This window comes from Crocodylus siamensis, chromosome 9 (assembly GCF_052110815.1).
Source record: "Crocodylus siamensis isolate JL-2025a chromosome 9, ASM5211081v1, whole genome shotgun sequence".
In the NCBI taxonomy this organism is placed as follows: Eukaryota; Metazoa; Chordata; order Crocodylia; family Crocodylidae; genus Crocodylus; species Crocodylus siamensis.
Window position 1 is genome coordinate 53,766,829 of NC_143403.1, and position 26,486 is coordinate 53,793,314.

The following is a 26,486-nucleotide window of genomic DNA, read 5'->3' on the forward strand; positions in this document are numbered from 1 at the left end:
CATTTTCTCAGTTTTAAATACAAACTCAGTTCCACTGCTCCGCAGAAGATCTTCCAAACCAAAGAGACCAAACCTTATTGCCTCGCCTCCCTCTTCTTGTTAAGCCCATAACATGATTCCTTCTAAAATGTTAAGATGGAACTTTTATTATGCTGTAATCATGTTTCATAGCCTGCTGCAGTGTCCCCAGAGTTTTGCTCAGTTTGTTTTAGTAATGCAAGTGAAAGGTGTTAATTTTAATTTAAACAAAAAAAAAAAAAGAAGCAGAACAAAAAGCATCAAAAGACTGCCTAATTTTGGTTCCAGAACCAGAGTGCTTGGAGAAACAGACACACTAGGTTGCTTTGTTCAATCCCCTTAGCTAGTGAAGTTCTGTGCCATTTGTTCTTTCAAATGTCAACTCTAATCTAGGTTTAAACTATTTTTATGCAGTGGGTTTCTTGTCCCTTTCCTGAAAGACTAATCTCCAGTCCAAGACATCTTCCTCATGAGAAGGAACAGGTCCATAACAGATTTGCAGGTAATGTTATACAGCATACTACTTTAATTTAAATGCACTGTTACCGAAGAATGGAAGCGTTACAAATTATTTTTAAGTAGAAATGTTATTTACTTCACTTATTAAACTAGGTCACCTAATTTAGACAACCAGCATGCAATCATTTTCTTGATTGCAAGTAGCTTAGCAAGCATGGAGTCAAGCTAGTTACATCATTCAAACACAACATGCTACATCAGAACAGCACTGTGGAGTTGTGTTTAAAAGCGCATGTGTGCATCTGCACAAACACCGCCCCCCCCCAGATATTTAGAATGCAAATTAACAGTCTAAACAGCAGGTCCTCCTCCCAACAAATCTTTCAGGATTTGATACAAACACTGAAAAAGGGTGTTGGACTTACGAGCTTAAAAGCAAATGTGACAGGATAACAGAAAGGTGGTGCTTTCATACCATTTTCTTTCTGCGCTTTTTTTTTTTTTTTTTTGGAGAGGTGATCAGGAGGACAGTATCTTATGGAGCCCTGCACACAAACTGAAGCTTGTGGCTCTGTTTGCAGATCTACCTACCTTTAATTGTTTGTTTGAAATGGCAGTGCCCTCTTTCATGTACCTTAGCAAACACCTGATCCTACAAGCTGTTCAGTGCTGAAAAAGCTTGCAAAAGTGGGCCCTAAATACGGAGGGTCTCACTCAACTCAGGGTGGTTTTTATAGCTGCATAGCAATATTGCACCCAAGCAACACCAGAAAGCCTAAGAACATAGCACAGCATGAATTTTACTGTATTAGATGAGCTAAAGTTAACCTTTTAATATAATTTCATAGGAAGTACAAGACATTATTGAACTATATAATTTTGACTAGTCGCATATTAAATATTTTGTTATCAAAAGACATTGTTTCCCTAAATGCAAAATTGATTCACAATCAAAAACATTGTTTTTTCTTTAGTCTGCATAACATTAGTACATCTGATTGGAGCTTGTGAACTCCTGGGCTTAACAGAAGCAATCTGCGCCCTGACTGGAAAAAAATCTCACCCTGACTTCTGCAAGTCAAGGAAGTGAACATTTCAATCTGAAAACCTGGTTAAATCCTGTTATCTCTGTAACCACTTCTGGAACATGCAGGGCAGGTTGGCAACAGTTGAAAGCTTGGAGTTCGTAATAAACTGGAAGTGAAGCAAGACAAATCAAGTCTTTCACCTGCCAAACAAACAAGTAATGTACTTTTGTAAATGTATCAATCCCGCCCTACAAAAGAGTTTATAATGTGGACAGTGAGTTCAAAAGGAACTAGTGCTACACTAGCCAATATATACCGGAAGAGAGATAGTAGTTTTAGACTTATGTCCAACACAATGAAGGACATAAATTCTGTTCTACTGTTTGTAGCATGAAGTCCTCTTCAAATGAATTAAGGAAAGCTGGAAGAAAGAGACCTCTACAAATCCATGGGTTTTGGGTCAGACAGAAAGTTGTACCTTTCACCCCACCATCCTGTTTCACCATTAAAAAATGTGTACATCCTTTGATTGAATAGATAAGTTCATCCTAACATTTTGGACATACTTCAAACTGTTTGTTTACTTCAACTCTCATTTCCTCCCCCTCTCCCCCCCTTAGGCCCATCTGGTTGAGGAATTCCCTGTTTTCTGCCCTGAACTATTGTTCAGTGGCTCCGTGCCATATTAAACAGTTGTCACATTCTATCACAATTGTGGGCAAGGCAATTACTCCATTTAAAATGTTCTGGGATTCTCCTGATTGTAATCAGCTAGAGAGCTGTTCAACTGTTCTAGACCAAATTGCATTCACGTTGTCGTATTTTTGGCTGCACTCAGCAGATAATTTGTGATTAGCAGACCACAAGCGTGTTTTGCTTAGAATGCTGCTCTTCTAATGCCCTCATTCATTTTGTCAAAAACCATCCACTGTTTTCTTTCCATGTTTCAGCATTTTGCTTTGCTGAACAGTATCCACCACAATTTTTATGCTTCATCATTTAATCTGTCTAATCTTTAGGAAATGATTCTTTTGAATGAAAGTAGGTAATTGTTCTGTGGATGGTATCTAAACCCACCAAGCTGTTGAGAAATGATACATCATAAGGCCAGGAATGTCATCAATATTTGAGTCCATTAGGAAAAAACCATGAGTTTAGCACTGCTTTAAATTATCAATCTTTGCCGAGAACAGACAAAAGTACATAGCATAGGGAAGTCAACTAGCTAGCAAAATTAATACTTCACGAGTGCTCTCTTCAAGCTGAGCGTCTGCAGAAGAGCCATGAAATTAAAATGCTGTTGTTGTAGAAAATCAGATCAATGCCTCGGCTGAATACAGTGGTGTCAGTACCAATTCAAGCAAAAAGGTCCAATAAATGTAGAGAACAGTAACCAATCCATTGTGTCTAAATATATATGCTGCACTAGACAATTACTCTTAAAAACAGAGCACTGCACAGTAATTTTGCCTTATAGATAATGACTGTTAAGGAGCTCAGTGTACCCACCACAAGACCAGTCACACACTACAGCTGTAGGAAAGTGGATCCCAACATGAGCATTCACATCTCCGTGGCCATTTCCCTTCAAATACTTAGTCCTTCTCATATTAATTTCTTGTTATCCATATATGTTCCCAAGTATTGAAATGTTACCTAACTTGTTTATCTGGACAAGGAGAACAAAAAGATGATGCTACCACGACTATGTATCATGATGGAAGATGTGATGGAAGGAACCTTGGGCCACAAAAAGAAATGAGCCAAACTGTACAAGAATAAAGATGCATGCAAAGTGAGGGTCCAGAAAGGTACTTTTCCAAAGGCAAACTCCTATTTTGGGTTTATAGAGAGTCACAGTTGGGAAAAAAAGAGCTGGAAGAGACCAGTATCCTGTCTCTGACAGCAGTCAGGACCAAATGCTTATGTTCCTTCAACTCCTATCTGGTCCAGATGACTAGTTACTATTTTGTTGTTTCAATACTGACATCTCAGTCTGTCACTTCCTCATATATAGATTCCATATCAAACTAGGTCTTTCTCCTGCATCTTCCCTGATGGAGAGTGATGCAAAGAATCATTTAACTTCTCTGCCATGTCTTCTTCCTGATTGCACTCTTTACCCCCTGACAATCATGGTGTAGCAGAACTTCTGATTCTCTCATGCACGCTCTTTTGACTATTTTTTCATCTTTTCATACTTACTTTCTACTATAGATAATGCTTTTTCAAGAACTGGCAAGCGATTTTGAACAACCTTATCTGAAGGAGCAACCTTATCTAAAGGAGCCCCAAATTCAGAGATTGTCTGACCACCTCTCTCTGAAGTCTGGGTCTCAAGTTGGGCAATTGCTGTTGCATAAGACTTTCAAAACGGATATGTCCCATTCTACTGGGTAGCATTTCCACATTCTGAATGATGTCTGACTCACTCTCCTATCTCCTACTACTGTACAGTATTTGACTACTAGTTTTGCTCATCTTTTTTCATGGGGAAGGAGGGTACGAAAGGGATCAAATGCTACAAAACCATTCCTTTCATGATGGTTACAGCATGCCTCGGCTTAAAACCAGAAGGATTACGATATCTATCTTGCTGCATGCAACTCATCTGAATTATTTTTGAAATGTTGTTTCTGCAGTTCTGTGTTTACAGAGCTCCATTTTTGTTTTATTCCTCCCATATGGATGTTGATCTTAATTATAGTGGAGAGGCTGCTCTGCTGCAGTTCAAGCTGAGGACCCCTTTTTCTTTTTAATCGTTGACTAAATACTCCAAAATCAACATGCTTATTTGGATTGTCTTGAAATTTGGCATGCCTTATGGGGGTGCATAGTGGGCTTGGTCATCCACATCTGGGGTCATGTGAGGGAGAGATCCCATATATACATTTCCCCACTTTCCGAAATGCTTTTCTTAAGGTTGATAAAATTCTACTTGGGTTCATTTATTTATGCACATAACTCTAGTGACAAATCACAGCTCTGATGGGGCTCCAAAGGGTCCAAAATGATCTCAGCTAGGACATGGCACTCACTAACCCTTTAGGGAAACGAAATTAACCATAAACCAACAATAACAGTTAAGCTCTACAGACACACCCAAGTCTGCCAGCCCCATTCCTGCTTTCACATTCCCAAACTGAAGCTGGAATCTGGGGATCCCTGTGTCTAGGTCTGAGCTCCTCTCCCTGCCACTTCCAGGTGGGGAGTTGGGATCCATGGAGGAGACCTTGTTGAACTGACATTCAGGACTTCAAAGCAGGGACAAGGATCCGAGCTCAGGATACAGCTCAAGCTACACCGGCCAAAGAAGCATGTCTTCATCCAGTAAACTGCTGCTTGTGACATACAACTCAGCAGCAGAGGGCACCAGACAACAAGGTGCTAATTAAGAGCTTATGGAGATGGGACGAGAAGGCAAATCTGGAAGTGCATGGACACCTCTTGCATGCTTAAAATTACTACAGTTTTGAGCTGTTAAGTTTTTGGGATACAGATGGATTTCTCTCACTGGCCATATTAACAGCTCCATACTTGCAAGACTCCGTGCTGCTGCACACACTCCAGGGACCCAGAACAGGAAGGTGGAGGGGCTTGGTGTTGCTGCCACAGCAAGCCCTGCTCCAGCTATGCTACCGTGGTGAGGTGCCCCCTGCCCACCTGGCAGCTGTGAGGGCAGTGGCAGCACAGAGCTGTGCCCTTTGATATCCCCCATTGTGCCCCTCTTTGCTCTGGCTGTGGCAGCTGGGGCTCAGGTGCTGCTGCGGGGTGCAGGAGGCTGCAAGCCCTGGACCTGGTCTCACAGCCCTGGCAGCTGGGGGCTGTGGGTTGGGAGTGAGGGACACCAGCGTTGGTAGTGTTAGGGCACTGGTGTATCAGAGCTGCTCAGTGCCACAAATCAGTAAGGGGGGCAGCCACAGTTGGAATCGTGTGATGGTGAGCGAAGGGGACAGGGTGAGCTCTGATTTTCAATGCAATTCAAACGCCAAACTATATAGGGATTTAGAGTTTATTTTATTATAACGACTGAGGCGCTGGTAGGCTTCTAAAAGTGTTTAAAATTACACATATCCTAATAAAGCATTGTGTTCAACTGATATCTATATATACATACATACATACACACGTGCATATACACACATATGCACACATACACATATACACACACACACAGTGGTGTTTCATTTTAAATCGGGGAAAAATGCAGATTTTGGGGGTTTTTTAAATCAGAATTTTTGGATTTTTTTTTTTTAATTGGAGAATTTGGGCTTCTTAAACAGATAAAAGCAGGATTCCTATTAATTACACAATCTGTGTAATCAGGAACCTTCAAGCAGCTGACATTCCCCACCACAGAAAACCCTAACATAACCTACACAGGGCAGCAGCAACCAAGGCATACTGGAGTCTCTCAAAGTACACATGCCTCCGCTTTGGCTTCACACATAAAGGCGAGGGGTAGGTTTGTCCCCAGTTGCCTCCAACCACAGAGGTCTACAATCTTTTCCAACTAATTCCTACACCATTCAGTACAGCTATATCTAAAGCAACCGACAAAGCTGGAATGCTTGTAAATCATTCAGCTAGCTGCCGGATCCTGGAGACATAAGGCACAACATAACTTTTTACTTTCTAATTCCAAGAAGTTTGAATTTCACTGCATTTGAAATTCTGAAAAGGTTTGAGATACACTACCAGGCACCCTTAACACTGTGTTAATAAATACTTTGGTAATAAGTCATTCTATGGTCACTGGCCATTGATTCAGTGATAGTTACTTTTGGTTCAGCTTAGCAATACCATTCTTCCTGTTTTAGAGTTAAGTGCCATGATTTAATTGTGGAGTTTCAAAATATTTGGTCTTTTCTTAAAGCTCTTCTTTTCCTCAAGGCAAGTGATAAGCTAAGAAGCTCATCATTAATCTAAAAAAATAGGTTTCTTACCTTCTGGCTTACTGGGTAAAGAATTTTTAACGTGTATACCAAAAGTGCACTAAAGGCTAAGAACTCAAAAGGACCCCAAAATTTGCTTGCTTATTAAAAAAAAAACTCTCATTTTTTAGTATTAGAGATCAGTAACTCTGAAATCTGCCCCTCAGTTGATTACTATCATGACACTTAACATGGGCATGGAGGCTTAGCATCATCTCTTATTATTGTTGAATGATAATTTTATTTTTATTAAAAATACTAGTCATGGGCAGGGCAAAAGGATGACACCAAGAAAGACCTGAGTGTAACTCCTGAGTGCAATGATCCAAGCACTTCTACTGCTAGGAGAAGTTGAGAAATAGTACAGAAGGCGTAATGCAGTTTCCTGCGACCTCTGCAATGTCACTAAGGTTCTAAGTCAACAGCCACAGAACCAACTCATTGCTGAAATGGCTTTTAGCTTTGGCTGTCTGCTGAAATATTAATCCGATGAATCCACAGACTTGCTATAGCTGAAAAACATACTAAAATGGAATGGTAAAAAACCTCAGAAATTCCAGATTTGATAGCTGTTAAAGCAATCTATGACACTTTCCCTAAAGATAAGGGTGATAGTTCTGACCAAACACTAATTTGGTCAATTAAATTATTGTCCAAGTGCCCAAAATCATCCGAGTTCAGTCCAGTACACGGTACTCCCTTCACACCCTGAGCAACTGCATATCTGTCTCATTAAACTGTGATACACCTCCCTCCAAAGATGGCTGTAGGCACCACAATGGGTTAAGAATTGCTTCGGTATCACACGTTTAACTTATCTCTCCAGTGTATGGACAGGAGGAAACACAAGAAGCTGTCAGAATTCCGGCTGAAATTCAATTCCAAAAGTGTCTTACTTTCTTACTGTAAAAGGTGCTTTTTGGAGAATGGTGGGTAAATAAATGTACTTACAAAGTAGACTGCTCCAAAACTTCCATGGCCAATTTCATGTAAACCCACAAATATTTCTTCTGGATCATCTCTGTGGAACAGGTCAGCTATCTCTGGGTCCTTTGGCACCCCTTTGCGCATGTTGAATACTATTACGACTTAGTTCGCGCTTTAAATTCCCAATCAGTTTCTGCCTTCATCGACAAAGTAGTTTGCAGATAACATTCAGCACCTGGAGAAACAAAGTTCATCTTTAACAGTTATTTCTATGCACTTTTTTCAGATTAGAGGACACAACTTTTACACTTTCCCCATTGTTACTTTTAAGTAATTCTGTTTAATTATTAACCAAAATATAGATGTAGCAACAAGTAGGCCTTCTGTGCGTAACAGTCCCTTTTCAGCCACTAGAAGTAAACACTGCTAAGCAAAAACTGCTATGCAGTTCTAAGTTACACTTAGAAAGTTGTTTTGTTGCTATGCAAAACATCCTGTGTACGTTTCCATTAATAAATAGCCTCGATGCAGATCTTCTGATGTGCCAGAACCTAGACTTCTTTTCTCCTCTTTATTTGTTGTCTCTCCTGTTCGGGTATTATAATTCTCCTCCCACTTCTCAACTGGTTCATTCTCTATTTCACCTACATATGATATTCTCTATGGAAGAGATCTTCAAAAGGTAAAGGTACTAAGTCCAAGTAACTTTCAGTGGGTCCCCAGTCATTTAGGTGACTTTAAGAATCTTAATGATGAGCCTAAGTCACTCAACAAACTTTTTTTTTTTGGTGCACCTCTATGGGGTGTGCACATATGCATACATGGCACAATACAGTATGGTAGTTAATGGAAGGCTTACAATATCGTTCTAAAAAAGCTCCCCCCCCACCCTCCCTTAACACAGAAGTCACTAACTTGATTTATATTCACTAGAAGTTGTTAGGAAGAAGAAACCACGCTCTGAAAATGTAACCACAAGGAATTTCCATTTCTTAAGCCTTTTCATTTTAGCTTTGTGCTCTGCTTATCCAGATCACCCAAAGGCAAGAAAGAGGGACAAGAACAATACCAAAACATATTAAAACACATTGCATATCATTAATGCAGAAGCAGAAACTAAATGACAAGAGGGTATTTAACTCTCCACATTTTGGGAGAAACAAGACAGCCCTGAAAACTTTGGCATTCTCTTTTTAAAACCATCCATTAGATGAAAAAGATTAATTTAACTGGCTGTACCTTATGTTCAGCATTATATCATATGAAAACCTTACCTTAGCCTGAAGTGACAGATTCTCTTGCACAGAGAAGCTGTTCTATACTTTAAAAGTGACATGGCCAATTTTCCAAACTGGGGTGGGCAAAATGTGGCCCGCATACGTCTCACCAAGCCATTCTATCTGGGGGGGGCCCCTAAAAAATTTAGAAAATTAAAATTTATCTGCCCTGGGCTGCCTGTCTTGCGGCCCTTGGTGCCTTGCCAAAAAACTCAGTAAGAGGCCCTCCACCATTGCCCACCTCTCTTCTAACCAAAACCTAAAACAGACAAATTTCTCTGTAACTACCATTTTAATGTCCATTTTTTACCTGTTGGACACTAAGCTGGTCAGGCAAAACTATAAACTTGTATGTGGGCATAAAGGTACAAAAGCAGATTTATGAAATATTACCACAAAATGTGCCCAACTGATGTTAGAAACCAGATCTAAAAAGGCAGTAATGGGACACCCAAGAAAGACCCGTTTGAAACACAGCCAGATAAAATAAACTGGAATGAACAACAATAGACCTGAATAGGATTCAGACTTAAAGACATGAAAATCCGAAGCATAATCTTGACTTGAAATTATTTCTCAACTATCAGCCAGGGCCATCCCTGGTTAAGGGTTCCTTCTTAAGGAAGACTGGGCCTGACAAATAATAATAATAATAAATAATAATAATAATAATAATAGGTTTAAAAATAAAACCCAGTTCACTGGGGCAATACATTCCACTGAATCATACCTGTTTAACTGTGGCACAAACCATACTCTGTGGCTTAGACCAATTTTAGCAGCATCTTGTGTGTGTTCTCCGTTTGGTGCACTTTGTTTTCCTGTAAAGAAAACATTTAGAGAAACTTTGTATAAATTATTTTTTTCCACCCTAGTATCTGTCTGTGTAGATATTAAGGCTGATTCACACCATAATTTCAAAGATCCCCAGCATGAATAATGCCCATCAATGCTGTTCTTTCCTTCCTAGAAGAAATATCACTTCACCTGTTCTGCAAACCCTAGGGTTGTAATGTATCACTCCAAGGTGGGAATACAAGGAAGAGGGGTTAACTTAAAATTCACCAGCTTAAAAAAAGGCCCCCAACTTTGATTTTTACATTTCACTAGCCATTATCCCTCTGTTCCCCCCACTTTACCTGCAAAGTTCCTGATTAAATATCTGCACCAGGACGCATTTCTTTTGTTTTACACTTAAAGGGATTAATATTTGTCTGTATGGAGCAGGGATGGCTCCACCTAGGCCCATGGCTGAGATCCAGCCTCTGGGCCTCACAAGTAGGTAGGGAAGAGCCCCATGGGTCATGGCCCTCCACACTAAATCAGGCAGGCAGGCCTTGATGCCAATATGCAGGGCTGGGTGGAAGCAGTGTGGGGCCCAGTCCCTGATCCGGGCACACAGGGGAGGGAGGCATGGAGCCCAATTCAGGCACACAGGGCCCAATCCACCCCACAGACCGGTCCTGCACCATTCATCTAGTCTTCAGGGCCAAAACGCTTAGCGCCACTGGTACAGAACGTAGCTGTTATATTAAAACACCTGACCAATTCTAATTTTGAGTGAAAAATGAGGGAGAGTCTGACACTTCACTAACATACTTGTTAGATTTCATCTGGTCCGAATCATCAGTAAGTTAACAAAGCAGTTGATGGCTGCCATCAACTGCTTCCAGCAAAACAAAAGCTACCAACTGCCTATCTTTCCCCTGGAGTTTAATATGGCGACCTCCTGAACCAGCATCTTTGGGGAGCTACAGTACAGGACAGCGGAAGCATACATAAGCCATACACTTGGAAAAGGAAGGACACAGAGGGGAGTCTGTGAAAGGGAGAGTGCTGGAGTTTGGAATAAACTGTACCAGGAAAAGAGCCTCCAGATTTTCCTGGTATAGCTGCATTCACATTAGGAGCATGCAGGCATAGCTACAACAGTAAAAACGGCTCCTCAGCTGAGATCAGTGACAAGACCAGGAATAAGAGCAAGATCTTGTCTCCTTGTCTCTGGAAATAACCATTAGAGGACACTTCCTGAACAGAAATTCCACTGCGTTTGTCAAACAAGCATCCAGAAAGATGCTTTCATCTATTCCCCCTCAACAGAAGGAAATAACCCAAATTGTTCATTCAAATACACTTCTGAGCAGGACTCCAGGAAAGACTGTATAATGCTACAGGTAAAAAGAAAGTGAAGAGTCTCACAAAATAAATGCATGGCAAAAGCCAGATGAATTACATTGTTATTCATATGCAGCTGACTGGGCTCACCTAGAGCTGCTATATTTACAGCACACTTGCAGATATGAGCAAAGAATGTGGTATTTCAGGTCTAGCCTCCCTATGCCATGTCAAAAAGCGACCTGGCTTTAGAACAATAAACGGTACTGGGAAAAACAACAATTTATCCTACTGCCTCAAGGAAATACAGTCCTCCATCTTTAAAAAAAGTTATTTTAAAAACCCAAACATGAGCACTGTGATGAATAACATGCGTGATAATATGATTGTGCTACAGGGACAACCACACATACAGAACCAGACAATGCCATTCACAAGTCCTCTTGGCAGTGTTATTAATCGCTAAGGTTACGTTATATTAATTCTCAACTGTTTAAAAAACCCAGTGTTTTTTAAAGTACAAATACCACAGGATCCTTACACCAAAGGCATTAAACCAAGTAGCATGCAGTACATCTAGGGGGCAATGAAACCAAGAGTACATGCTGGAGCAGACGGTAGTAACACGACTACACGGCACATCCGCAGAGCTCTGGATTTTAAGATTAAGGCTATACACTACTGGCTAGTCCCAGCTAAACCACTTGCGGTTCAGAAACTCACGTGCCTCAGAAACTTAATGTGACCTTCTCCAACAGGAATACCTAGATCTGTCTCTGGCCTATCTGATTGCAGTTCTTTTAATACAAGTTTGCTTAACTTCCCCTGAAGCAAATATAGAAGAGTATTTAGGAGTGCACATGTTCAGTGGTGCTGAAACAGATGGGGTTCAAACATGGGCCACAGCTTTCAAAAGCAAAAGTGGCATGACAGTTTTCATAAGGCTTGTCATTTCCACATATCTGGGCTGGGTAAATTTAGGTGCCTTGGTTTGGGCATCCAAAAATGAAGTGCTCAGTTACTGGAGACTTTTGAAAAATGTCGACCTTGCAGTACGGTCAGTTCCTGTCAATGAGAGGGAGGTGGAGGCTAATTATGAGGAGAAGAGTTAGCATCAGAAATAACTACCGATGTTAGAGGATTCCTAAGTGAAGTGTTAGAAAGGAAAAAAGGAAATACAGATTAATGACCTGGATCTTACTGCCACTCGAGATGAGGAGATGGAGCCCTTCATCAGGAACAAGAAATGATCCTGAGGTAGGAAGGGTGATAGCCTCTATCCTATCGCCCTTGTGTTGGAGAGACCAACTAGGGGCCATGTTCTTCTTGAACTGCTGCTCACAAACAGGGAGATGTAGAAATGGATGGCAAGTTGGGCAGCAGTGACCATAAGATGATTGAATTCAGATTCTGGACAAAGGGAAGCAAGGACAGCAGCAGAGTATGGGCCCTGGACTTCAGAAAAGCAAAATGACTCCCTTAGGGAACTGATGGGCAGCATCACCTGGGAGGCCAGGCTGAGGGGGAAAGGAGTCTAGGAGATCTGGCTGTATTTTAAACAAACCCACGCAGGAACAAACCATCCTGATGTGCAGGAAAAATAGCAAATGTGGCAAGCGACCATCTTGGCTTGGCAGAGAATGCTTCAATGACCTTAAACGCAAAAAGGAAGCTTACAAGAAGTGGAAACTTGGGAGAAGTACACGAACATTGCTCGGGCATGCAGGGATGAAGTCAGGAAGGCCAAAGCACAGTTGGAGTTGCAGCTAGCAAGGGACATGAAAGGCAACAAGAAGGGTTTCTACAAGTACGTTAGCAACAAGAGGAAGGTCAGGAAAAGTGTGGGTCCCTTACGGAATTGGGGAGGCAACCTAGTGGCAGATGAGGAAAATGCTGAAGTACTCAATGCCTTTTTTACCTCGGTCTTCACAGGCAAAGGCATCTCTCAGGCACCGGGCAGCACAGTTTGGGGAGGAGGTGAGCAGCCCTCAGTGGTGAAAGAACAGGTTAGGGACTATTTAGAAAAGCTGGATGTGTACAAATCCACATGGCCAGATTCAATGCATCCGAGGGTGCTGTGGGAGTTGGCTGATGTGACTGCAGAGGCGCTGGTCATTATCTTTGAAAACTTGTGGCAAATCGGGGGAGGTCCTGAATGACTGGAAAAGGGCCAATATAGCGCCCACCTTAAGAAAGGGAAGAAAGAAGATCCAGGGAACTACAGACCAGGTCAGCCTCACTTCAGTCCCCAGAAAAATCATGGAGCAGGTCCTCAAAGAATCCATTTCTAAGCACTTAGAAGAGAAGAAGGTGATTAGGAACAGTCAGCATGGATTCACCAAGGGCAAGTCATGCCTGACCAACTTGATTGCTTTGTATGATAAGATACCTGGCTCTGTGGATGCATGGAAAGCAGTGGACATAACATGCCTTGACTTTAGCAAGACTTTTGATACCATTTCCAAATCCAGCAACAGTGTCTTAGACTCTGTTCAAATCATTCTAGCTTAGTTTAGGTACATAATGAGATGAAAGTACACAATTGTAACGGTGACCCACCTACAGCGTTCTTGCAAGGAAGCTGAGGAAGCGTGGGTTGGACGAATGGACTGTAGGGTGGATAGAAAGGTGGCCGGATTGTCAGGCTCAACAGTAATCATTGGCTCAATGTCTAGCTGGCATCAAATGAAGTGCCCCAGGGGTCAACTAGTTTTGTTCCATTTCTTCATTAACAATCTGGCAGATGGGATGGATTGCATTGTCATTAGGTTCAGGAATGACTCCAAGCTGGGGGGTGTAGTAGATGCACTGGAGGGTGGGGCTAGGATTCAGAGGGACCTAGACCAATTGGAGGATTGGGCCAAAAGAAATCTCATGAGGTTCAACAAGGGCACGGGCAAAGTCCTGCACTTAGGTTGGAACAATCTCACGCACCGGTTCAGGCTGGGGGCTGACTGGCTGGGCAGCAGCTCTGCAGAAAAGGCCCTGGGGGTTACAGTGGACAATAAGCTGAATATGAGCCAGCAGTGTGCCCTTGTTGCCAAGAAGGCTAACAGCATATTGGGCTGCATCAGTACGAGTGTTGCCAGCAGAGTGATTATTCCCCTCTATTCAGCACTGGTGAGGCCACATCTGGAGTACTGGTGTCCAATTTTAGGCCTCCACTAAAGAAAAGATGTAGACAAGTTGGAGAGAGTCCGGGGAGAGCAACAAAAATGGTGAGGGAGCTGGGGCACATGACTTATGAGGAGAAGCTGAGGGAACTGGGCCTATTTAGTCTGGAGAACAGAAGACAGAGGGGATTTGATAGTAGGCTTTAACTACATGAAGGGTGGTTCCAAAGGGGATGGAGCTAGGCTGTTCTCAGTGGTGACAGATAACAGGACAAGGAGCAATGGTCACAAGTTGCAGCAAGGGAGCTTTAGGTTGAATACTGGGAAAACCTCTCACCAAGAGGGTGGTGAAACACTGGAACAAGTTATCTAGAGAGGTGGTGGAATCTCCATCTTTAGAGCTTTTTAAGGCCCAGCTTGGCAAAGCCCTGGCTTGAATGATCTAGCTGGGGATGGTCCTGCCAAGGTCCCTTCCAACCCTAAGTTTCTATGATTCTATGCTTTCTAATTTAGGATGTAGCTCCTCCAAGCTAGGATTCAGGCTTTCAACTCTAATTTGTCTGAAATCAATCAGATCTGTGTTTTTATCTTCACACACATACACACGCACAACTTATCCAGTGACACAGGAATACCGCGCCCTTATGACTGGTCATAGGCATCCCAATCACAAGCCACTGGAGCTGCCCAGTGCTAACTTGCAGCAGGGTGACAGAGGTCAAGCTGCCGGGGAATTCCTGGAAGTTAAAGGCAGCCCCTTGGTGGATGCTCTCTAAACCATCTATCACTACCACAAAACTTGTATGGAACTCCTGCCTCAGCACTTTTGCACACACCAGCACTGTGGCTAAAGCTTAATTTGTATGCTTTCAGGAAATTTCAACTGACTAGACTAGAGCTTCCCAGGACATGCAGCACAAATAACTAGGTGGGGACCAGGAGTACAGACAGACCTCAATTATTCTCAAGTCTCAGTTTTCACTTAAAAATGAAAGCAAAGTTAGTGGTAAAACAAATCTGCAGTACATCAGACAAGTAATTGATGTGGCCATGTCTTAGTTTACAAAGAACCTAAAAACAACTGCTCTGCAGTATGAGCTGCCACTCACTTGCCAGTGAGGAGAGTCAACATTTACTTAACATTCCCAGAGCAAAGATGTAAAGAAGAAGGCGTATCATGCCATTAAATTCTAAGCCAGCATTTCCTAATGTGCACAAAGAACTAGGTGAAGGTTACATGCATCAAAATCAACAACTATTCTACTCAAGAAAGGACTTGTGGGTCATATTTTTACCAGACCAGCTGCATGGTTAAAATGGACTTAGACCAGCTGGATTCAAAAGCTGGTCTAGATCTTTCCCACCATGTAGTCGGTCCAATAAAGTATATATTGTCCACAGAAATACTTGCCTCTTGCATATTTCCAGGATCATCACAGCTACACCATACCCTCACTACCTAAAAAAATTATTCTGGAACAAGGCAAGCCAAGAATTTAAAGACCTGAGCTATTCCAGGATAACCCCCCAATGTGGATACAATACTTTTATTTCAGGGTAAGAATGTCCACATGTTTAGTCAGTTCCCCTTCCAGCAAAGCCCTAAGAAAGCACAGGTAAAGGGAACAAGGGGTAAACTAACCCCCGACTAGGTTCCTGTGGTGTCAGGCAACATACACTGCCTCCTAGACATGAAGCAGTCCGGAAAGCAGGCTAATTAGGTCTGCTAAGAAACCGATATTAATAACCTCCACTGCAGCAGCATCTTAACACAGCTATCCCTGCTCTATCTGCGAGTTTGCAGATATGCATGAGCCAGCATCTTACAGTACAGTGTTACCCAAGCTGACACTACCTATACTGCCTCCCACATTAGAATTAGCATAACCATGTTAAAGCTAAATCACCCTCTCAGCAGAAAAAAAAAATAACTTGTTTGTAGTACTGCACTAAGACTATACTATACTACCTCTGACCAGAGCTGTCAAACTCACCCTGCTATGGGCTACATCCAGACAGTAGGCCTTATTGTAGTCCAGGGGTTGGGAGGCCAGTTGGTCGGTGGGGGGTGCAGCAGCAGAGGTGGTGACAGAATAAATGGTAGCGGACATAGCCCTCATTCACCCTCCTGCTGGTGATGGTTATGACCACAGCCCCAGTTTCTCCAGCAGGCCCTGCCTCTGAATTCCCTGGGACAAGAGGAAACAGATTCATGGCCCAGATCCAACTGACAGGCCACATATTTGATGCCTTTGGACTGGACTAACCACATGGATTCTAAAAACTGCTCATTACCATCTCAACTGGTTTCTAGCCTTGAAGTCACTTAACCATTTAGAAATGGGTCGTAGTGCAGTTGTCTCTTACTCATGCAGAAGTGTTTCTGCCGTCCCCCTTCCTTTTAAATTAAGTTTGTTTTGTATTGGACCTGGAACCAAGGGCCACTGTTCTGCTCCAGTTCCCACCCACTCGAGTGGATATCACCAGATCTACGAGAACGCTGCAACTTGCCTCACTGAGAAAACTGTTTAACCTTAACCATAAAGCTGGCATTTCATGTAAAGCTTTTCCCTCTATCCCTCCAACACTTACACAACTAAGAATTCTCTTCTGAGCGAAATGCTGATGATCCAGCCCAGTTCCACCAGGAAAGGTGGTGGCCCATGCTTAAACTCTGTCCCCCTGATGGTTTTGGCACATGGTGGGCTTTACTTTCACAATGCTATCTATCTGTGGTGTTCTGCATTTAGTTTAGTGAACTGTTTGTTATAACCACTTAATAACAAATTAACATTAATGGTCAACATTAAGATTACAATACATGGCTACCAAGTACACCCATTAAGATTACAAAAGCACTCCTAGTAGTTCACAGGCATGAACAACTAAAAGCATTAAAAAAATAAATGCTAAAATTAGTGGCATTAATGGCCTGTCAATAGGACACACTAAATTTATTCAGTTCTTGCTGCTGCCGAGATATAGATTAGTGTCCTTTAATGATGCTTTGGCACCTTTAGATATCATCACAAATGGGTTTCTAAATACCTGGGGGGAAAAAAAAAAAAGCAAGATTCAAAAGTCGACTGACCAGCACAGGAAGCTAACGCTTAAAAAAAGCATTTGTGCCCTGTACTCAAATACTTCTTATTTTCATGGGTATCACATTTGCACAGAATTTTACTTGCGACTGAGTCTACAGGTGCTGCAAAATGACAGTCTGCACTGTGAAGAGACTGGATGATATTTAAATAAACATCATCACATTTAGACGTCATTTTAAAAAGTAAGTGTATACCATGCACATTTCCAAATATTCCAAATGAGCATGATTACTTCTTGTTTTGTTACTTCTGCATGAGTAACTGTTTGTAACCACCCAACTACGTTCTAGAAAAATGCCCGATCACAATGCAACAAAACCCCCCCACAAACAACCACACACAAATGTTCTTTGTTTTGGGGCAAAATGACTCAGTCACCTAGAGCCTGCCCTGCCTCTTGTTCACTTGTATTTTCCAGAGAGCCCATAATATTTCCAGTGTCTCAGACTCTATTCAAATCATTCTAGCTTAGTTTAGGTACTTAATGGATGAAAGCACACAATTGTAATGGTGACCCAATAACACTGTAGAGACCTTCTTCACATACACACATATAGGAAATGCCATTTAAAAATAAATAAATCCTGAGGCAAGGATTTCTTAGGGTGATATCTTTTACTTAACCAACTATGCATCTCAACTACATAGTTGATCCAATAAAAGAAATCCCTAAGAAATTCTTGGCTCATCATTTCTGGACCATCATGGCTACCAACAGGACCCTTACATTACATTAAAATCATACCAAACTCAGTCAGTTCTTCTAAAATTAGAAAGAGCTTGGCCTTTTTATTAAAGCAAATTGGCACCTAATGTTACAACTCAGTATTTCCCAAAATAAGGGCAAAGTTTTCCACAAATCAAGCAGAAAAACAAACAGCAGGAAGTAGGTGGAACAGCAGCAGATTCCTCTCAGGAGCAGAAGGATAATATTGCTCCTCTGTGATCTCTGTGCATTTCTATGTGTGGCTTTTCTTTACTTCCATATGAAGCCTCTCTCACCGACAGGAACAAGCATCTCTATACTCCTTTCCCCACTTTGCTCTAAGGCTTGAAATCTGGAAATTAATCTAGGCAGAGCTCCTAGATTCATTCATTAGCTGCTAATAAAGACCCCATATCAGAGCACTTAAATTCATACTTTAAAGCACAAACTTTTGTTCCAATGCAACATTTAAACAACCTGATCTGCTTTGCTAAACAAGGCCAAAATATTTCCCTTAACTGCTGCACATGATTACAATCCCGCACAACCACCTGCATCCAGTGTTTCTACAATTAACTGAAATGTGCTCATCTTTATTTGCATACATCAATGCCTAGCCTTAAAGGTCTATTACTTAGAAACAAATACCATATTTTATCACATACAACATGCCAGTGAATATAATATATACCTTGTGTTTGAAAGGTAGAACAAAGAAAAAAAAGATTTTTCCAAAGTTACAGATGCACAGAGTAGACACAGAGCCTAATCTTTGGCTCACTAATTTTCCTTTTCCTGCTTAACTAAAGCTAAAGCCCTAGCTGCTGCTGAAGATTTGTTTCTATGGGTAGAGCTCTGATTCTGAAGAGCAATAGAGTTTCTATGGTTCTGAAATATGAAGAGAGATCAGGAGCAGCGAAGGAGGCAGTAAAATTCAACTGGCTACACTGTTGAGCAGGACTCAAAGCAAAGTGCTTCTATCCAAGGCAGAAAATCAACTTCCCTATTTAACAGACACCCCATGGGGGGGAGGGGGGGAAGGAAGAGGTGCATGTTGTATGCAAGAAAATATGGTACTTTGTCATGTGTCCAGGGTTCTCTAACAGCACCCATCCAAAGCACAAGGAGCTGGCAGCATCACTGGGTTTGCATGGTCAAAGCATTTGGCCAAACGTAGAACAACTGGGGGACGGAAAGTTAATCTCAAAACTTCCTATATAGTTTCTTTTTCTTTCATCTATCAAGGGATTTGGCCTGCAGATGCTTTCATATTTGTAAATTCTGCACATCACAAAAAAGTTCCCTTCCCTCTAAAGCTTTATACAGGATCCCAGTTCATCTCTTCATAGGTAGCACCACATGTAAAATAGTAATTGTACAATGGACTTTTCTGCAGTACTGCAGTTAATGAAGCAGTTTAGAGTCTCATACCATGGCAAGAAATCTCTATCACTTTAAGGCTGAAGATTTCAGCTGTATCAAATCAAGTTCTAAACATCTAAATCTTAATTAATTAGAAGGTTTCTCCAGAAAGTCCCTTGGGAAAAAAACCTGAGTAGAAATGCATGCTGTAAAGATTTCCTTGCTGCATACAAAGCCACACAAAAAGTCATTAGGTAAGCTACCTGCCTGTGGTATCAAGATACAATCTCTAGTTCCAAAAATTCACCAATGATACAAACAGAGCTGGAGTAGCATCCAATAGCTACAGTGTCAACAGCACCAATGGTCCTTTCAGCGCACAGCTTGCACAGTGTAATACGATCACAGGTTAGATATGTTCACACTACAAAATTCTCTCAAGTTACTCAGTCCTGAGTAACTGAATCAATCTAGCACAAGAATGCAAATACACAGTAAAACCATAGAGCAATAATTCTCAACCAAGATGCCACAGCACCCTGGGATGACACAAGATCATTTTAAGGGTGCTGTGCAACACTAGTTGTGAAAACATTTGCATGCGATTCACAAGATAAACTCAGAGATTTCAAATAGGGGTCCATTCTGACATGTTGTGGTCTCCCTGAGTCTGCTGCAAGAGAAATCTTGCTCTATTGTGTTTCCATAGTCAAGGAATGAGTGAAAGCTAAGAGCCAGTATTTTCTGAGAGGTGCCATGAGTTTAAGAATGCTGAGAACCACTGCCACAAGGTTTCACAAGCTTGCTCTAATGGCGTATTGGCCTTGTATGCAAATTAAAAGGGCACTTAATAGTGAAAGAGATTTCTGTGGATACATTTCCCAGGTTGAAGCACTTCAGGAAACCTTTCCACCCTTTAAATGCTTTGCTAACTAGTGCAGGAGAACTTGCTGGTCCCTTTTGGGGGACTGGGGATAGCAATGGGGTGTACAACCCTTTCCCCCTCTATAAACTCTGCCCAAACAACTTTGCATCCATCTCTGTCTGGTACCTTCATGGTAAAAATACCTTCAAATATCATCACTCTCTCCACACACACCCGCACCAAAAATCTGAAAAATCTGTCCTTTCTAAAGGCCTAAATTTCTGTCCAGAAAAATACCCTAATAAAATACTTCAATGAGGAGAACTAGAAGAATTCTTCTGACGCCTCCGCCTCAAGGAATATTTCCACGACCAAACTGAACCCACTCCCAACAACAGCTCATCCTCTAACAACATTCAGGAAAAGATCAACCCCAAACCCCCCCCCAAAAATCAGACTGGACACCTCACAGTGGATGAAACCCTAACCTTGACCGCTACATTGACTGCTTCAGGGAAAGAACGAATAAAATAATCAACAACACACGCCACCATAACAACCTCTCTCTACCAGAGAAAAAGGCCATAGAATCTGTACAATCTAACCACCAAATAGTAATAAAACCAGCAGATAAAAGGAAGAGCCACAGTCATCCTAAACCATGAAGACTACACAAAGGAAGCCAACAGACAACTCTCTGACGCCACCTACTACAAAGAACTACAAGAAGATCCTACTCCCCTTTTCACCAAGAAACTCAACAATACCACCAAATCATTTCCATCAGGACTACAAGAAAAAAATCACAAACCTTAATCCCTGTCCCCGCTCCCTAACCCAGGTACTTTTTACATGCTCCCTAAAATCCACAAACAAGGGAACCCTGGCAGACTTATCATATCTAAGCATGGTACCCTGAGGAAATATCAGGTTTTGCTGAATCAATCCTAAAACTGATCACCACCCACAGAGCAAGTTTTGTCCAATACACTACAGACTTTCTACGGCAACTTAAAAACACAGACCACCTTCCCTAGCAACACCCTCCTAGCCACCATGGATGTTACCAGCCCATATACCAACATCCCACACCAGGATGGCATCCAAGCCTGCCTTACATATCTACAGGAACAAGATTATAACTCAGAATACAGCCCCAAAGATATTACTGACCTTATATACTTCATCCTCACACACAACAATTTCACTTTTAATAACCAACACTTTCTCCAGATGATGGGAACAACTATGGGCACCAAAATGGCCCCACAGTATGCCAACCTTTTTATGAGCCACCTGGAAGAAGACTTCCTCAAGAACTGCATCATCAGACCCTTGCTATACTTAAGATATATCAATGACATCATCATCATTTGGACTGAAAACCTGCAATCTCTGATTGAGTTCCATCAGAAATTCAACAATCACCATCCCTCCATCTGACTTGCTCCAGAATACTCCAGCACCAACATCTCCTTTTTACGGATGCTGCTCATCGTGTCTAATGCCAAAATGCAGATCACATTACACAAGAAACCCACAGACCAACATACATATCTGCACAGAACTAGCAGTCACCCTAAACATACCAAAAAAGCTGTGATACAAGCCAAGCCCCCAGATAACACCGAATTTGCACTGAAGAGAACACCCGGGATTGCCACCTTACCAATCTTAAAAAGGCTTTCACCCAGTAAGGACACTCCTCCAGAGAGAGAGATCGCATGTTTGAAAGTGAAGAACTGCTGCAGTACAGAAGAAACAACACCCCCCCCCCCATTCTTAAAAGAGATTTTCCCCAGAGCCACCTATCCTAGCTGTCAAACAAGCACCGAACCTGGCTAACCTCATCACCAGAAGCAAAACTTCCTCAGGCCCAGAACACACCAAAAGGATCCAGACCATGCCATGACGAGAAATGCAAAACCTGCCAACACATCTCCACCACCCCCATAATTACTACACCCCACATCAGAGCCATCAGCATTCCTGGATCTTAGAGCTGCACCTCCAGAAATGTCATATCTCATCCAATGCACCAAATGCCCTGATGGAAAATACACAGGAGAGACTAAACAACAACTGCGCACCAGAATGAACGCACACTGGAAATCTATGGAAGACAGGAATACCCAATTACCGGCAGGGGCCCATTTCTCACAAGAAAACCGCTCTCTCGCCAATCTCTCAGTCCTGATTCTCAAAGGAAACTTACAAAACACTTCCCAGAGACGAGCCTATGAACTCCACTTCATCAACCTCCTTGATACAGAAAATCATGGACTAAACATAGACATTGGATTTATGATGCATTATAACCTGCCTGACATCTAACTCCCGAGGTATCTCTCCACTATTCACCCCTCTTCTCTCTCTTCCCCTCCCCACCACCTGTCTCTCACCCATTGACTCCTCAATCTACATCTTCACTGACTACCTGTCTTGCATGCGTGCCAGCCCAGCCTCTGGTTTCTTTGCTTTTCATTCCATCCAGGAAGAGCACACACCAACTGCTGAAACTTCTTCAGCCCGATGAAGGGTTTTTGAACCCAAAAGATTGCTTAATAATTGTTTTCCAACTATTCAAGTTGGTCTAATAAAAAATATCAGATTCACCCAAATAACTGTGTCTGGTAAAAATACAGCATTTGGTCAAAATAATCACAATCCTAGGTATTTTAAGAAAAACTCTTGGATCTCACTCTAAAATTAATTTCTTACCTATTAAAATAATCTTTTTTTAAAGCTGCTATTTTCTGTGACCACTCAAACAACCCACCTATTTCCATATAGATCTAAAAGCTGTACAATCATGTAAACCATTATGTGGAGGGACAAGCTCATCTATTTAGAATTCAGGACTGTCTATAAAACACAACTATTTTGTGACCCTACCCCCACCCCTTAGTTTAAATTAGTCACTTTAAAACTATTTGGCTTTCTTTACTTTGCAGTTCACAAAGTACTTCCCACAATTTCTGATTGCTTAGATGGACATAAAGAAAATCCATTACATAGTAGAGGAAGGCCTTGCATCGTCAGCCGTTTCCTAGACAGATAAGATTGCACACATATAATCACCATATATACATTATATCAGGGATGCTTGACCTCTGATCCATACCCAGATCCAGCCCTCAGCACTGGGCTCTCCTTGGGTCTGAAAATTTGGCCGTGGGTAAGCAATGGCATCATGCCACTGCTGCCAAATTTCTGGACCTGTGGGGAGCACTGCAGGCAGGATAGCAGCACACAGGGCAGGATCTTGGAAGACAGGGCCAGGAGAGGGCAGCACGAGGCCTGATTCAGGTGTATGGGTCTGGGTAGAGTTAGCGCAGGGGCCAATCCAGCCCACAGACTAGCCCTGCAAAACCCCAAAATGATGGTCTTTAATTCCAGAAAGGAAAAGGCAGTTTAGATGGTCAGAAAAGCTTCACATGTATGAGATCAGGCAATACAATGGAACACACTTCCAAAGGAAAAGTCCAACTGCATTACAAAGTCTATTAGGTCAAGACAATCAACTGGTGGAGACAGTTTAGGGACCATACAGGCATGACTGACTGCAAACGGATAGACCTACTACCAGTAATTTACTTAGCATTTTCTCCTACTCCTGCAAATGATCTGATGGTCAATTAATTTAATCCTTGTATTCAGAGTGATCATCTCATGCTTCGTTATTGAAATTATAAAGGTAACATGGTCCAGAAGATGGGGCACAGCAATGGACCAGGCATCACGATATGTGGGACACTGATACTCATGTTCCTTTGAAGGAAAAGCACAGAATATAAAGATGAAAAGAAGCACGTGCGAGATAAGCATCCACAACAATCTGCTAAAAGTCTCCAAAGGTGAATTCCTTTACTTCAACCTCTAGCACTGAGTTATATTCTGCAAGCGCAGCATTACAAAGCACACAGGAATCTACAGCTATCGCCAAACAAATGCGCAGAACAGTGCTGCCCATAACCATAGACATATACATACCAGACTACTGATTATGTGGCTTTACTACAGCAGCCAGTGTAACCATCTTGTTAAAATGGGAGCAGAATCACTAATTCATAGGATGCTGATGTTATAGTAGTTATAAAAAGGCAAAATCCCACCTCAAACCCTACCATTTATTATCAAGGCATCATCCTCTCTACAGACCTGATTCCAAAGCTCATTCTCAGCCATTGAAATATCCCCGTTAACATCCCTGGCATCAGATGTGACCCTACATTTCTGACTAACCTCTGCTCTAGGAAGTTCTCCTTAGATTATACTAAAAATCACTGAAGTGAGGGCATGGGTTGAGTTTTTTGTTGTTTTGCATTTTGTTTTGAAACACTAATCTGGTGGTTAAATCAAAATAGTAATGGAAATGAAAAGCGGTACTTTTGAGTACCAGATTTCAGTAGTGTGCATTTTGGCCTTGATCCATAAAAACATGTAAGCATTTCAATGGCTGAACTGAAGCATTAGACTTCACACAGATCTGCACAATTCTTACTGGGAGGTTAAGACCTATGAGTGACATACCTGGAAATCCAGTTTCCTGCTAATTAAGGAGGAGTCAGGAGGTCTCTTCTAGCTTTACTTGCTTATGCCTCATCTTGTTACTGTGACTGTTACAGATCTGGTTTGATTCTGATATACAGGGAAGAATGCCACATATTTGTCATCCAATACTGCTTCCCGTGTTTGTAACATCACGAGTTATTTGGTATGGCACTGCAATCTGATAAATCCAGAAATTAAGTGAACTATGAAACCTAGTGCTAGATGATATGCATGCCAAAAGTAAAGGGATTTCTTTTGGTGTTGCTTCCCCAACGGTGCTTTGAAAGTACTGTAAGAGTCAGCATGACTCTGCTGCACTCCATCACAATGTGAAAATTGTTTTTCTCCTCAAGGAACCAAGGAACATCTGCAAGAGGAAATTAACACCAGACAACCTTTTCCAAAGTCCACATAGCTCTAAATTTGGCAAATTATTTAACAAAACACATGCTCTTGACTGTCTTGGTGCAGATAATTTATAGTGTCATTATAGAAATATTTGCAGCTGTTAGATCACACAATATTTAAAGGATTAAATTGTGAACAGATCACAATCAAGTGAAAAAACACAAGAGAATGAGCTGAATGGGGAAAATATTACTCCCTGCAAAGAGGAACATCAGAACAGGTACTTTCCCAGAACAGAACAGTTTTAAAATCTGTTCAAACCCTTTCTTCCATCAACATTTTACAATTTTAATTAAATGGTTTAATAATTAACCATAATAAATGGAAGGCTACAGCAAGGCAGCGAGGGACTCTTCACATCTAGGTTCTATTCTTGGCTCCATCTCTGGCTAGAAGCAAGTCACTTGTCCTCTAAGTGCCTGGCTAAAACAAGTAGTTATCCTTACCTACTCACATAGGTGTCAAAAGTCATACTGAATGTTTGGAAAACCCTTAAAAAAAAATCTCAAAAGTGGCATTGTCTATGTGCTATTAACCCAAAGAAAAAAAACCTCAAGTCCAACTGAAATGACTAAACCTTAATCTTATTTCAGATTAACTTTAAAAAGGTAGAAATGTAGTTCCGGTATTTTGTCCAAATGATACCTTTTAAGGCAGGAAATTGTCAAGTTTGAGAAAATGGTGCAGCTTCATTTGTTATAAAACATTATTAACTAAAGACGGATTTTTTTCTTTTTTAAACTTAGAGGGCTATTTGCCCTTATTTCACCTAAACTGTTGTATTGCCTTTCTGGGATGGGTAGTACTTTTTATTAATACAAAGTCCAGCATGCACTTCAGAATTCATCTGGTTCATTTTCAGTGAGATTCACAGATCATGAGGGCATCATGAGGCAGCCATGCTGGAGTTAAAACAAACCTGGTCCTTGCTCCACTATGACATCCTTCAAGCAGTTTCTACTTGTAGTTAGAAAGGAGAGTGGTTGATGGAGTGAAGGCACCAGATATAAAACCTCACTGGAGCCTGAGATGCACTTGACCTGAATGATTGAAGAAACAAAGGTTTCACCAGTACTTTTCCCTCAGACTTCTTAGAAGATATTATATCTGGTTCATGAACTAGACGATGCTCCTCCCTGCAATCAGCTGGCTTCTCAAGTAAAGGTTCTTCCTCAGCATTTTTATCCCACTTCTCCTTAAGTAATCTGATCAAAAAGATAAAGAACTCTAACAATTATAAATTCATGACAACAGCCACAGACAGCTAAAGGGAATTTGTTTATAAGGCCTGAACAGTCGCAACTGCACTACGAGTTTCCTAGCTATTATTGGTTTAATAGTTTTCAAAAGGTCATATCCATTTTGTGACCTAAAGCACTTTTTACATTGTTAAAGAGTTTATATTGTGGCTGACAGAAAAAAAATGTAAGTCAGCAGCAGGATAAATTATTCACATAAATCACTGCTGACAGTTTTAAGCCACTCCAACGCATCCAGAATAGTGTTCTGCCTAGTGAGAGATGGGGTATTTCTGGCACTCTTAACTTTTCCTGCATTAAATTTCCCAATTGCAGAATCAGTGCAGGCCATGCCCAAATTATCTCAAAAGCTACTAG

The 26,486-nt window shown here is 41.5% G+C and overlaps 1 protein-coding gene across 6 annotated transcripts in view; it reads right to left on the bottom strand.

Annotated features, from left to right (window-relative positions):
• TAOK3 (TAO kinase 3) overlaps positions 1–26,486 on the bottom strand; it is a 153,864-nt gene that overhangs the window by 77,500 nt on the left and 49,878 nt on the right. For 5 of the 6 annotated variants that reach the window (XM_090062348.1, XM_090062347.1, XM_090062351.1 and 2 more), the window contains 2 exons: positions 9,374–9,464; positions 7,391–7,601 (listed from right to left, as the gene is read on the bottom strand). In XM_090062348.1, coding sequence (XP_089918474.1) covers positions 7,391–7,510 — 120 coding nt within the window. In that variant the 5' untranslated portion in view covers positions 7,511–7,601; positions 9,374–9,464. Of the gene's footprint in view, positions 1–7,390; positions 7,602–8,281; positions 8,353–9,373; positions 9,465–26,486 lie in introns of those variants that run through there. The other variant, XM_090062350.1, reaches the window with a different exon arrangement.